General features: G+C 38.5%; 1 protein-coding gene across 2 annotated transcripts in view; it reads left to right on the forward strand.

Annotated features, from left to right (window-relative positions):
• kcnc4 (potassium voltage-gated channel, Shaw-related subfamily, member 4) overlaps window positions 1-14,273 on the forward strand; it is a 57,263-nt gene that overhangs the window by 17,292 nt on the left and 25,698 nt on the right. For both annotated transcript variants that reach the window (XM_054777532.1, XM_054776679.1), the window contains exons 2-3: window positions 3,332-4,268; window positions 4,827-5,003. In XM_054777532.1, coding sequence (XP_054633507.1) covers window positions 3,332-4,268; window positions 4,827-5,003 — 1,114 coding nt within the window. The remainder of the gene's footprint in view (window positions 1-3,331; window positions 4,269-4,826; window positions 5,004-14,273) is intronic.

Here is a 14,273-nt window from a genome sequence, read left to right on the forward strand (position 1 = left end):
AGGATGAGTAATATCTGGAACACACACGCGCACACACACACACACACGTATACAGAGCGTGCCCACACCGTCTATGGGAAAACGTGTCTATGCAGTGAGGGGTTTCCTAGATCCTCCAGGGGCGCAGTGAAGGCCAGTCGGTCTTTCCTCTTGTCTCTCATCATACTTCTCAAGGGATCAGGCCTCATAGCTCAAGACGGTTGCCAAGGTAGAAAGCTGCACATTACCTGTGCACACTGGAGAGACATGAATTGTTGTTACCTATTCTGTCCGTTCACTAGTTTGCGCCATAGCATGCTCTTATTTACACCCCATTGGGCATTTATATCTGCTGTTGTTTTCAAGCACACATCCGAACACTATAAAGTAAACAAGAGAGTACACATCAGATGCAAGTACATATTTATCCAGCTGGGAGATTGTTTAGGATGTGAGTACATTACAGTCTGTTCAGGCCTTAGTAAACGAAAAAGACAGGCTGCTCACAATGTTAAAACAAACAGATATAGGCCTATTGAATTGAATTGCCTCCACTGACATGTAACTAGGGATGTTTGTATTACCTGACAGGTGAGTCCTTCATGACTCATTGTTCATTATAGAAATGTCCTAATATAATACCTTTTTGTAATTTTCTTCCGTCCTCCTTGACAGTGTCATTTAGGTTTAAAAGAAATAAGATTTTGGCCATTTGGGTGGGTTTACCCTGTGTGTGACCTTATATTGTGTGCCATTGTCTCCGTAAGTGAACTAGTTTTAGTTTGTGTATTGACATACATGGCAATGCTCCATTTCAACATACTTTGAAGACTTCAAGACTGGTGTAATCATAAAGGATAATAATAATGGGTTAATTGATCTCGAAGAAATATGTTGATTATGTGGAATTGATTGTTAATCGTTTCAGTGGTTCTACAATAGGACCATTTGCTGTAAGTAGGGTTTAAATTTTTCACATTTTCCATGGGAATTCATTGGAATTAAACATGGATATACCCTGTATATGGAAATCTACAGGAAAAAAACATTTTAAAATATATATACATATACATATACACTAGGTCCCCAATTTACGAACATCCGACTAGCGAACATTCGCGGATACGAACACAAGCGGACTGGTCTATACTTTCATGTATTTTGCCTTGTAACTCCATATTTGTACTACTACATACTTGACCAGTAGAGGGCACTGTGACACTGCTAATGGGACCAACAGGAGGTTGGTCGAGGACAAGGAAGAGGAGAGAGGAAGGCTAAGAGTTGTATGATACAACCCAGACAGAGCGTGTGATTAAAGTTTATGAAGAGTTAATAAGCCTGCTTAATTCTACACCACCCACTGAACACTACCTCTTTTAGAAGAGTCTAACGACGACGACCATTTGTTCTTTTTTTCAATAACTGCTCCTCCTCCTCCACAACGACGCATGCTTGACCACTCCTCTTCAAAGGTAAATAACAGTTATCATTACGTATTATGATATCATTTTTATTATTGTTTTTTTTTATTAATTATCCTCATTTAATATTACTACTGCATCCAAACTCATATTTACATACTTACGCATATACTGTATATGTATACATGTACATGTAGTACCTATATAACTGGTAATGTTACCTTTTCTCCGACTTAAGAACAATTCGACCTGCGATGGGGACCTAGTGTGTATATACTGTATATATATATACATATATATATATATACACACTCCTGATCAAAATCTGAAGACCATTTGAAAAATTGCTAGAATTTGCATGTTGCACATTTGGATCTTAATGAGGTTTTAAGTAGAGCTACAATATGCAAAAACAAGAAAGAGTGAGACAAAAAACATTTTGAAAAAGTAATTTACTGAAAAAAACAATTAAACTGCAATAGGCTGTGTATCAGCTGATCAAAAGTTTAAGACCACAGGCTATAAAAGTCAAAATCTGCTCAAAATGTTCATTTTCTGTCAGGCACTCACACTGTCATGCCCTCCTGATGGCTAAAGCTAAGAAGCTTTCTTTTTTTGAACTTGGTCGGATTGTCGAACTGCATAAGGAAGGCCTCTCGCAGCGTTGGGTTGGGTGCAGTAAATCATCCATCCATCCATTTTCGATACCGCTTCTTCCTCATTAGGGTCGCGGGGGTATGCTGGAGCCTATCCCAGCTGACTTCGGGTGACAGGCGGGGTACACCTTGGACTGGTCGCCAGCCAATCGCAGGGCACATACAGACAAACAACCATTCACACTCACATTCATACCTATGGACAATTTAGAGTCGCCAATTAACCTCACCTGCATGTTTTTGGAATGGGGGAGGAAGCCGGAGTGCCCGGAGAAAACCCACGCACGCACGGGGAGAACATGCAAACTCCACACAGAAATGCCCAGGGGAGAATCGAACCCAGGTCTTCCCGATCTGTTACTGTTACTGTGTTGACCAACGTGCTAACCACTAGACCACTGTGCGGCCTTGCAGTAAATCAGTCATTCTAAATTTTTTCAAAGATCCTGAGCATTATGGAACAAAAAAGTCAAGAGGTAGACCCAAAAAAATCACACCTGCGCTGAGCCGGAGGATCGGATTGGCTGTCCATCAAGACACAGGGCGTCTTCCACCCACATTAAGGCCCTTACTGGTGCCGACTGCAGCGCAATAACCATCAGACGGCATCTGCGGGAAAAGTGTTTGAAAAACAAAGAAGGAACTCAAAGACCTCATCTCCTTCAACGCCACAAAACTGCCTGTTTAGACTTGGGACATCCCTAGTTTATAGTGTGTGTTAAGCACTTAATGTGCGTTTCCAATAATGCCTTGCACACATCCATTTCCATATTACATGTATTATTATTCATAGTTGCGATGCCTTAGTTCACAATCTGAGAGGCTCCTGGCTATCCTGTTCTCACGAGACAGCTTTTCTCCAAACAAGAAATCTTGTCATGTTTTAATCTCATGAGATCTCGTGACACCCCTAGTCATTAATCATCTAAACTAGGAATGATCAAAGACTGGCAGGCACTATTGGAGCATGTTTTGGGGCGTTTTTCTGCTCAACCCAGAAAATGTTTATTAGTTCACTAGAAACTAGAACTAGGAACTAGAAATACAAAATAATGTTTAAATAATGAAACAAATTGCCTTTGCCATAACTGTTAGCTTAGCAGGTGAAAAAAACATATTTTCTTTAGTTTTGGCAAGCTGATGTGCCTACCCTGAAGTCTTCTGTTGCATCCCAAGGAAGGCCTGTGTAACACCATGGAATTTTTCCACAAAGTATCTTAAATATAGTTGCTTAAATGTGTTGATGGCTAACTGTTCGATGTGTCTCACTAGGGAGTGGCGCTTGCGTCCCTCTTCTTCATCCTGGTATCCATCACCACCTTCTGCTTGGAGACTCACAAAGCCTTCAACGAGCTGAAAAACCGCACAGAGCTGGTGGTTGTGGGCAACATGACACATTCAGAGGAGAGGTGGGAGATGGTGACCAAGCCCATCCTCATCCTGGTGGAGGGTGTCTGCGTCGTCTGGTTCACCTTTGAATTCCTAGTGAGAATCATCTGCTGCCCAGACAAGTTGGTCTTCATAAAAAATACCCTGAACATAATTGACTTTGTGGCTATTTTACCCTTCTACTTGGAAATGGGCCTGAGCGGCCTGTCATCCAAAGCGGCCAAAGACGTGCTGGGTTTTCTCCGAGTGGTGCGGTTTGTTCGTATTCTTCGGATCTTCAAGCTGACACGACACTTTGTTGGTCTACGTGTGCTTGGACACACTTTGAGGGCCAGTGTCAATGAATTCCTCCTGCTCATCATTTTTTTGGCACTGGGTGTGCTCATCTTCGCCACCATGATATACTACGCCGAGCGTATCGGCGCCAGTCCAGACGACCCCACGGGCTGTCATCACACACACTTCAAGAACATCCCTATCAGCTTTTGGTGGGCCGTCGTCACCATGACAACTCTAGGCTATGGAGATATGTACCCGCAGACGTGGTTGGGCATGATGGTGGGAGCGTTGTGTGCGCTGGCCGGGGTCCTGACCATCGCAATGCCGGTCCCGGTCATCGTGAATAACTTTGGGATGTACTACTCACTGGCCATGGCCAAACAGAAGCTGCCCAAAAAGAAGAATAAGCACAATCCGAATCCAGATACTCAAACGGACTCTGCATCGTTTGGAAAGTCAGAGACAAACTCACACAGAGACAGCACTCAGAGCGACACTTGTCCACTGGCGGCTGAGGAGAACGTGAGCAGGAACCGATCAGGTCAGACCATCATTCTATATTAAAAGGCTTCCTTTAATCATTTAGAATTGTATTTTTGTCATAATTGCATTATTGTTATGACTTATTGCTATACTATTGTTATTATTAGATAATAAGGGTGATGTCATGTGACATTTCTATGTTTTAGATTTATTTTAACCTTTCATTGGACACTTAAATATGCTTTTTCATACCAAAAAATTATTGTTTGATTTTTTTGTAACACTTAACATTGTATTTATAATAATGGGTGACAGCACTTTTTTCACATTTTATTTAATGATAAACTTTCATTATTATCGTTAACCTTATAATTAATTTTCACTTTCACTTTACTCCTTCCAAGGCTTTACCAGCAAGCAAGATGAACATTGCTTAGTCATGAAGACAGTAGCACACAAGATCTAATTCTTCCTTATTACATGGCAGTCAAATTGGATTTCATCAAAGAAAGAAAAAGGTTCCATGCAATCTAGCGCTACCTTATAGTTCCAGCCCTCGGGGGACTCTTGGTAAAAGCTTTGGCATTTATCGTTGTGTGTTCTGTTTTCTTGTCAGACTCCAAACAGAACGGGGATGCAAATGTGGCCCTCTCAGAGGAGGAAGACAGCAGTCTGACCCAGCCGTTGTCCCCCAATGAAAAGTGGTCCCTGCGTTGCTCCCGGGGGCGAGACAGAACTAAAAAAGAAGCTACCTGCTTTCTACTAAGCCCAGGAGACCCCAGCATCCATAGTGGTGAGTTACTTGTGGGCAGCGATTCATCTTCTGTAATCCTCGACTCAAGGAGGGGAGTAACAGCCAATACAAGGTGACAAGAAGGCTGTCTGGTCACTAGTCAGTCAGTCACACAGCTCATTCATGGAGACTGTCACGCCTGTAAATCATGCACACATGAAGCCCAGAGATGAGTCAAACTCTCCCACATGATGTCTAGCCATGACTTCTATTGACAATAAGAGGCCATACAGTAGATTTTAGGCTGATTGCGTTTATGGCTGCATCCTGTTCCTGGGCTGTGAATTTCAACTACACAGAGCAGAACTTACAGGTTAAAGGAACCACTGCATCACTTCAGGTTTATTATAAGCCACACAAATCTACCATAATTTAGAGCGCACCAGTATATAATCCACACCCACTGAATTTAAAGGAAATAATGCATTTATTTTGGAATTTTGCCCATCATCCACAATACTTGTGTGAGGCATGAACACATCCCATATGGAAAAGAAATAGGAAAAACTTACAAAACATTTTTTTCTTTCAGTCACTATGTTTCATACTGTATATTGTGCATAATATAAGGATATGATTTACTCTTGAAAGTGGACACATTTTTTTCCACACAAGATAATATAATAACTTTTAAAAGAATCGTGAAAATGTATCTAGTATACTGTGTAAGGAACTCACATGTCAACGTACCATACCATACATGTTTCATATTCTTTTTAAATTGTAGTTATTATGATTTTAAAAATTATACATGTTTCATATTCTTTTTAAATTGTAGTTATTATGATTTTAAAAATTATATGTAACATGTACAGTATGGAACATATGTTGGCATGTGATTTCCTTATTTAACACATAACAAAGTTTTCACGTGATTCTTATGACATTTATTTTATTATCCTGTATGAAAAAAATGCAAAAGTGGCCACTTTCAATAGCAAATCATATAAGCCTTATATGATGCACAATATGTGAAAAATAAACTGAAGGTGACTGAAAGTTGAATTTTTTTTAAATAAGTTTTTTTCTGTTTCGTTTCCATATGGGATTTAGTGTGTCTTTCTCTTTTTCTGTGCGTTCTAAAGATATAAAAACAGATAAAAAGACGCAGCTAAGAACGCACGTAATGGGAAACACTTATTCTGTCTATAAAGCGTTCTGAAAAAAACGACAACGCTACATTTACTGTACATATAATGTGTTGTTATTATTATTAACTTTGTACTGCCGATCAAACTATGTTACTGGCATATTGACACCTTGGCAACCCCACACTGGCTAGTGATTAGCTTCACCACTCACTCACGCTCTCAATGCCTCAAGCCACTACCAAAATGTAACTTTACATATTGGAGCTGCCACTACTACTGCTGCTGTTTTTGTTTTTGAGTTTGGAAAGGTTAATGCTAGGTGTAGGCGTTCGTTTCTATGTTGCTGTGTGAATCAATGCACGCAGGAAGGAAGTTCTGGCAATGCTTGAAAGGACCAAAATACTGTAAGTATTGCATGTTACCATGAATGTACCTGTTACTACATGGTTACATCATGTATATAAAACCATAAAGAAGACAAGCCACAAGTATTGTAATGATAACAAGACAGCAAGATTGTTACGTGACACTTTAAAAAAGTAAGCTGTGATGATGATGGATGATTGACGTATCCCATGAATGTACTAGCCACTTGTAGCTGCGAGCTAGCTAGATGCCGCCAGCCAAATGTAAACAAAGATGCCAGAAAGTGAAATGATATTGAAACGTGAGCGATCACACACGCTGGCATAGATAGGGTTAGCATGTGACAAGTTGTCGTCAATTGGCTGCACATTTTACGGGCTATTGTTCATTCTTCCAATAATAAGAAACAAAGTAAAAGTCAACACAAGATGTGTGGCATATCTGATTACTCGTCAAGTGCCAGCAAGGCAGACAGGCGATTCTGGTGCATGCTTATCAATATAAAGCACAGTGAAACATTTTTATGATAATTTAAATTGTTTTCAAACTAATTCTGGGCAATATGTGCGTAAATAAAAAGCTATATATGTATCTATATGGCATATATATTCACTACTTCCTGAAGCTGCACTCTAAGCATCATGGGAACTGTAGTTCTTTTAGCCATAAGTTAGCCGCATCACCGTATAAGCTGCAGGGTTCAAAGCATGAGAAAAAAGTAGAGGTTCATACACCGGAAAACGGTAGTTACATTTTAGATTATGAAAATATATACCTCAAATCATTCTTAACCTGGACGATTTTTGACTTAACGCAAATGTCTATTTGTTGAATAGAAATTTTTATACTGACAACCCATGACAATTTTGAGGAAACGTGATCTTTTGGACCATTCTAAAGGATCCGTAATTTCTAGCATAATAAGAACAGGTTCTCAACTGGTGTCAACCTGGGAGCCACATTTTCTAATGGTTGTTAAGTTGTAATTATGAATAATGAGGTCAAAATAAGCAATTTTATTGATTTATTCATTTCTTCAAACTCAAATACACAAAATTGCATGTATGCAAATTGCATACCTCAATAAAAACATGAATAAAAATAATGAATAAAGTGAAATTTAATAATAATACAAATAATAATAATAATTATCATTATTATTATCATTATAATACTGTTTTAGTGTAATTAACGCATACGGACCATGGCAAGCCACGGCACTCTGTTATGAAGACACAGCTCCCCACAAAGTCACACAGAGTCAGACGCTCTTTTCTAACTTTATTCTGACCTGAACACATCAACAGCAGTGCAATTCCAACACCATATATGTATCTCCAACTCCAAACAAATACGGCTCTAGTCCATTCGTCATTGCAACGACACTTCCTCATTGTCACTAGACAGACTGTGAGATTCACGGACACGCCGAACATCACAACGTCTTTATTATGCGTGTATTTGTGGTCTAAATTAACAGAAATGCAAAGAAAAAAAAATCTTTTCACTTTCTTGCTAACTCTTAATGCGGAAGTACAATTTTCTGCATTTAAATATGCTCAGAAATCCCAGAAAATTCACTCAACACGTGAATTGAGCATACATTATGTGGCGCCTTTGAACCGAACTCCCCATTACTCATAATAACACAGTTCAAGTCTGATTCAAATATTCTACTGTTAAAGACACCAGTGTTAGGTAAATAGATTTTCAGACATGTCTGCCATCTTTTAACGTGATTGACATTTTCAGTTAATTTGGTGCTGTTAATACATACAAATATATATACTGTAATCCTGCCCTATCATTTATCTTTCTTTCAATAAAATACAGTAAAAATGGACATATCTCAGTGACATAGTGTGACATGGTAATTAATCATGATTAATTCATTTGAAAACATGATTAATCTGATTTAAAATGGTAATCATTTGACAACAGCAAACAAATTTATATAATAGTCAATGACAACACAAGTGCAACTTGCACTGAGTCTCTTACAGTGCTGTGGAGGAATTTTGGCCCACTCATCTTTGCAGAATTGTTGTAATTCAGCCACAATGGAGGGTTTTTGAGCATGAACCGCCTTTTTAAGGTCAGCATCTCAATAGGATTCAGGTCAGGACTTTAACTAGGCCACTACAGAGGCAAGTGAGGCTTGCAGGTCTTTGGATGTTGTTGTGGGGTCTTTTGTGACCTCTTGTATGAGTCGTCGCTGCACTTTTCTATTTTGGTTGGCCGGCCAATCCTGGGAAGGTTCATCACTGTTCCATGTTTTCGCCATTTGTGGATAATGGCTCTCACTGTAGTTGGCTAGAATCCCAAAGCTTTAGAAATGGCTTTATAACCTTTTCCAGACTGATAGATCTCAATTACTTTATTTTCACTGCGTTTTATGTTCAGTTGTGCTGTCATTGTATAATATTTTAATTTGTTTGATGATCTGAAACATTTAAGTGTGACAAACACTTTTTCACACTATTGTGTATAATAAATATAAATATAAATATATATATAATAAAAAATGGTGTTTCAATAAACAGGTTGATCAGGTTGATCTTGCTGCCACATTGTGTCTTTGGGAGCAATCTATGCCGCTTAACCTCACTAGGGTCGCGGGTATGCTGGAGCCTATCCCTATCTAGACTTCGGGCGAGAGGTCGAAGTGAGGTCGCCAGTCAATCGCAGGGCACATATAGACAAACAACCATTCACACTCACATTCATACCTATGGACAATTTAGAGTCACCAATTAACCTAACACGCATGTTTTTGGAATGTGGGAGGAAACCGGAGTACCCGGAGAAAACCCACACACACACGGGGAGAACATGCAAACTCCACACAGAGATGCCCAACGGAGATTCGAACCCAGATCGGATTGTGTGGCCAACATGCTAACCACTAGGCCCGTCATGTCTTCAGTGAAGGTAAAAGTCACTTTAAATGTTCATTTATCCCTTTCATTTGTCATTTATATGTATTTAAGTGCATTTAGAATTTTTTACGCATGTAAAACTATAATTGTAAAACTACATAAACGTTTTTTGTGATAATTTTTTTTTTTTTTACATTTGTGGCGTAATTGTGTTAGTTAGCAAAGAATAGAGTCAACCACTTTTGGTTCCTGTTTCCGTGTATTAGCAAGCTGCTAACAATGACATTTTGTGATAAAAAATACATTATGAGCACAGTTGCATTCACGCAGTGTATTCATAACACAACAAGACGCACACCATATTGTACGTTCACCTGAAAATGTATGCAAACCGTGGCAAAATTTTGCCGTAAATATTCTGTGTTAACCAAAAAACACCAAGGTTCTACTGTAGTATTTTTCATGTAATGACCAAAAAATAAAACAAAAGACTAAAAAATGAAGGAAAATATGGCAGCTTGCAAACTATTTAATGAACCTTTTCTTTTGTTTCTGTGATTTATATATTGATCTGGACTCCTAAAGTGGTAGTTTGCATTCTCTTCTGTCTGCATCACTGCTTGTGTGTCACATTGAGTGCATCATTAACACGGCATCGTGGTAGACTTGCATACATGGTCACAAACTTGACACGTTTATTTAATTGAAGGGAAACAGAGTGTATATGTTGTGTGCACCCACATGTATTTACTTTACTTTACTTTTCTATCTCTCTGGCAGAATGCAGCTGCGGCAGATGGCAGTTTTAATTTTAGTCAGCTGAGAGTTCAGAACTGAATCGATGGAAGAGCCTTGTAGTTCTAATTGCATCATTTGTCTGTCTGTATGTGCTCAGGAAAAAAGTTTTTTTTTGAATAATTGCTTGAATAACTGCTGCCAGTGACTCTTACAGTAAACCTTTTGTGTCTAAGAAAATACTTTAAAGTCATATTCTGTAGTTAAGATTATCAGGTAGCTTTAATACACCTGACATGAGCACAATTATACTTTGGACTTTTCTGGAAGTGTGAATCCAATGAAGTGGGAAGAGAAGATGTCTCGATTAGTTTCACTCAATTTTTCATCTGAGCTTTGCAAACATCCCAAAAGAGGCGCAATATTTAGCAGCCATATACAGTATATGGGCATGACATCCTGAACTCAAATCCTACCATCCACATTCTTGTCTCCATCGAGTCTGACAGCACTAAAGGTGCTTTCCTACAAAATGGCACTTTGCCGAGATACATTTTCCTCTGAAAGCTCATTAGAACATTGAGAAAAAAGAATATCACATAAATGGGGCACTTACTGCAGTTTGCCTCCAGTGAGACTACTTAGCAATGCTTTTTTGACAGAACCTATTACAAGCAAATTTCAACATCATTCCTAAAAGCCCCCTCTGTCCCTGAATGTATGTAATGTCGTGTAGCTGTATGGTGTGTTACACGGTCAACAACATAATTGCACAGCGTCCCAGCATGTTAGCTATGGAGCCAGGACACTGGTTTCGGCATCAAAACGAACTCTTTGCCAAAAGAGACACCAAAACAAGTATTGGCATTTAAAAAGATTCCACTGAAAAGAAAATCAGACATTAAACTAAATATTTTATTTGGATATTTTTATATTATGTTGTGTTTTTCAATGCCAGTCTTCATATACTGAATGGCCAAAGAAAAGGTCACACACTCAAATTTTTTGTTGGAACATTTTTACAAGCTTCTGCAATGTCACAACATTTATTTCTGTCCATTTATTTCTGCATTCATTTTTCACCAAGATCTTGTATTGACCAGAGGATGCGTCTTTCAACATGGTTGTTTATAGGCTTTGTCCCACCGCGCTGTTTAACGTGTACATTTTTAGGACTCTTTCATTGTTTTTTTCAGCTGATACAGACGTATCTAGACATTAACAGACGGCGCCAGCCATTCCAAACTTTTGACATGTCGAAGTGTGATACTGTAGTACTCCAAAATAATAGTCCAGTATATCCTAATAATACGTTTATCACGGTTAATTGGTTCCAGACCAGAGTGAATTTTCACAAAGTAGGAGTCTTTATTTATAAATGGAATATTCTTGTAGGTAGTGCATAGAAATCCTGTTTACGACCTTCTAAATACGTTTTTTGACATTATTAGAGCCCTATAAACATGAACTAACACCCCTGTAGTCACCTTTACACTCATATTACTCAATATAGTAGACATAATAAGAGCAAAGTAAAGCCATTTAAGACATAAATAACAGTTGTGCTTGTGTTGCTATAAATGTGTTCCTTAGGGTTGCAGACAGGAAGTGACATTGGGCGGTTCCAAATTGAGTTTCATCTTGCCATGGGTTATGGATGCAACGTTAGCCCGTCTTTATATTCGGGATTTTTATTAGGGATTATTGTGCCCATTGTGAGAGAATTCAAACCGCCAATCATGTCTGGCATTTAGGTGTATCACCAAACATTACAGTAACATTACTGACACTTAGTGACCAGTGTAGAACACTACATATCATTCACAGTGTCTTCTGAATGTCTTATATATGTATTTTAATACGGCTGTCGAATGATTAAAATGTTTAATCTGATTAATCCCATTTTCAAATTAATCATGATTAATCACCATGTCACAATATGTCTGAAATATGCCCTTTTTTATTGTATTTTATTGAAAGAAAGATAAATGACAGGGCAGGATTATCTATATTTGGATGTATTAACAGCGCAAAATTAACTGAAAATTTAAATCAAATTAAGGGATGGCACACATGTCTGAAAATCTATTTACAAAACACTGGTTTCTTTAATAGCAGAATATTTAAATCAGACTTTAACTGCGTTATTATGAGCAATGAGGAGTTGTGTTCAAAGACACCGCGTCATTTAAATTGAATTCACGTTTTGAGTCAATTTTCTGGGATTTACAAGCATACATAAATGGCATTAAGAGTTACAAAGTGAGTGATAAGAATACCCACTTATTGTTTTTCTTTGCATTTCTGTTTATTTAGACCAGTGTTTTCAACATTTTTTTAAATTGAAAAAACCCCGAGGCACACCACCAACCGAAAATGCTAACAAATGAACTCTGTAGCCTACATTGACAGTATAAAGTTGTTCTCATCACAGTGTTAGTATAGGAATCAAATAAACAAAAGTATTTTAGAACCATTCACATTTCTACTCACTCAGTGTGGACCCTGGGCCTGTTTGGATGAACACAGAGCTAATAGCCTGGCAGGAAAAAAAAAAACGACGCTCACGACGCTCTTCCTCAACAACTCTCAGTCTCTTTTGGAGATGGCGTTTAAGCTTACACTTGACCAGTGCATTGTTGGATAGCTTTTCACCACACACCAAGCACAACGTAGTCGTTTCCTTGCATCCCCAGTGAAAGTAAATCCAAATGAAAGACGTCTAGTATTGCCTCGCGCAAGAGATTTTTCTTCAGCTATCCGTCTTTGCTTTCTTTTGACCTCAACTCATACTTGGGCCTTCATCTGGGTCCGATTTTTTTCCAGGGTGCAGTTCAGAGTTAGCATCTTTCCTTTTCAAAAACTTCTCCATCACTGTTTCGCTCGCCACAATGCCACAGTCATCGCCATCTGACATCCATGCATTGACTATTTTGCCTGTACAAAGCAATTAGCTACCTGCTGCCACCTACTGATATGGAAGTGTATTACATGGCTACGCTGCCAATCACTACTAGGCAGCACAGACACTCGGCAACGGCACATTATTTGTGGATAATAATTAGGTGAAATTGGATACTTTCCCACGGCACACCAGAGAATCCCTCACGGCACACTAGTGTGCCACGGCACAGTAGTTGAAAAACACAGATTTAGACCACACATACACGCATAATAAAGACCTTGTTGTGATGTCCATGACTGCATCTAGCGGTCTGTCTAGTGACAATGAGGGAAAAAATTAACGTAATTAATTACATTAATTAGTTAGTGGTGTTACTGCGCTAGTTTTGACAGCCCTAATTTTAATTCATTTATCAATTTTTATCCTTGAAAATGCTTAAATTAAGCAAAAAATGTTATAATTTGCTTCAATATGCATTTTTTTTTGTAATAATAAGGTGTTTTCAACCAGGAAACAGCATGATTTATGAATTAGTATATTTGTGAAAAACAATCAGAGTGAAGCCGCAAAATCTGAACCGCGGAGTGGCAAGGAATGACTGTACTCCAAAATAATAGTATCCCAAAATAATAGTGATCCAAATGTGATTTCAAAACAATTGATGCAGACCATCCAGGAGCTACGACTGTTGTGATGAGGGGATGAGCGGAGCTTGTCTTTTATGAGAAGCAAACTGGATGTTGACAGGTTTAATTCAGATATTTTTCAGCCACCGTATAATATTTATACGGATAATATTTATATTCAGATGGAGACATGTGGAATCGTTAAATGCCAGTATGGAACAGGGCCTTAACAAATGAGAAGCGACTCACTGCATCAGTTAGTGCTAAATAACTTGCTAGCTGTAACATGATCACCCATGCAGTAATTATCCAATGGGTGGCTGTTACCTCTATTTGTTTAGTTAAATCCACAATGTCCAAATCAAAAAATTTGTCTTTGTGAATGTGTCGGACCCCAGCCCGATTTCTCAAATAACATGCTAATATATCTGCTTAGCCCATTAAATCATTATACAAGCTTTCCTCTGATCACACAAACAGAAGCAATAGAAAGCTGAGAAAAAACAGAACACCTCAAAACTAATCTTAGTAAGACAGGGGAGGGGCTAATTCAATCAGGAGCCATGTGTGAGCTGTACATAATAGCTGTTACATACAAATATCACACACATTGTAGTGCACATTAGCAGCAAAAAGAGTTCAAGCGTTCCCTGACAACAACAAACCCA

This window comes from Dunckerocampus dactyliophorus, chromosome 1, assembly GCF_027744805.1.
Source record: "Dunckerocampus dactyliophorus isolate RoL2022-P2 chromosome 1, RoL_Ddac_1.1, whole genome shotgun sequence".
Classification (NCBI taxonomy): domain Eukaryota; kingdom Metazoa; phylum Chordata; class Actinopteri; order Syngnathiformes; family Syngnathidae; genus Dunckerocampus; species Dunckerocampus dactyliophorus.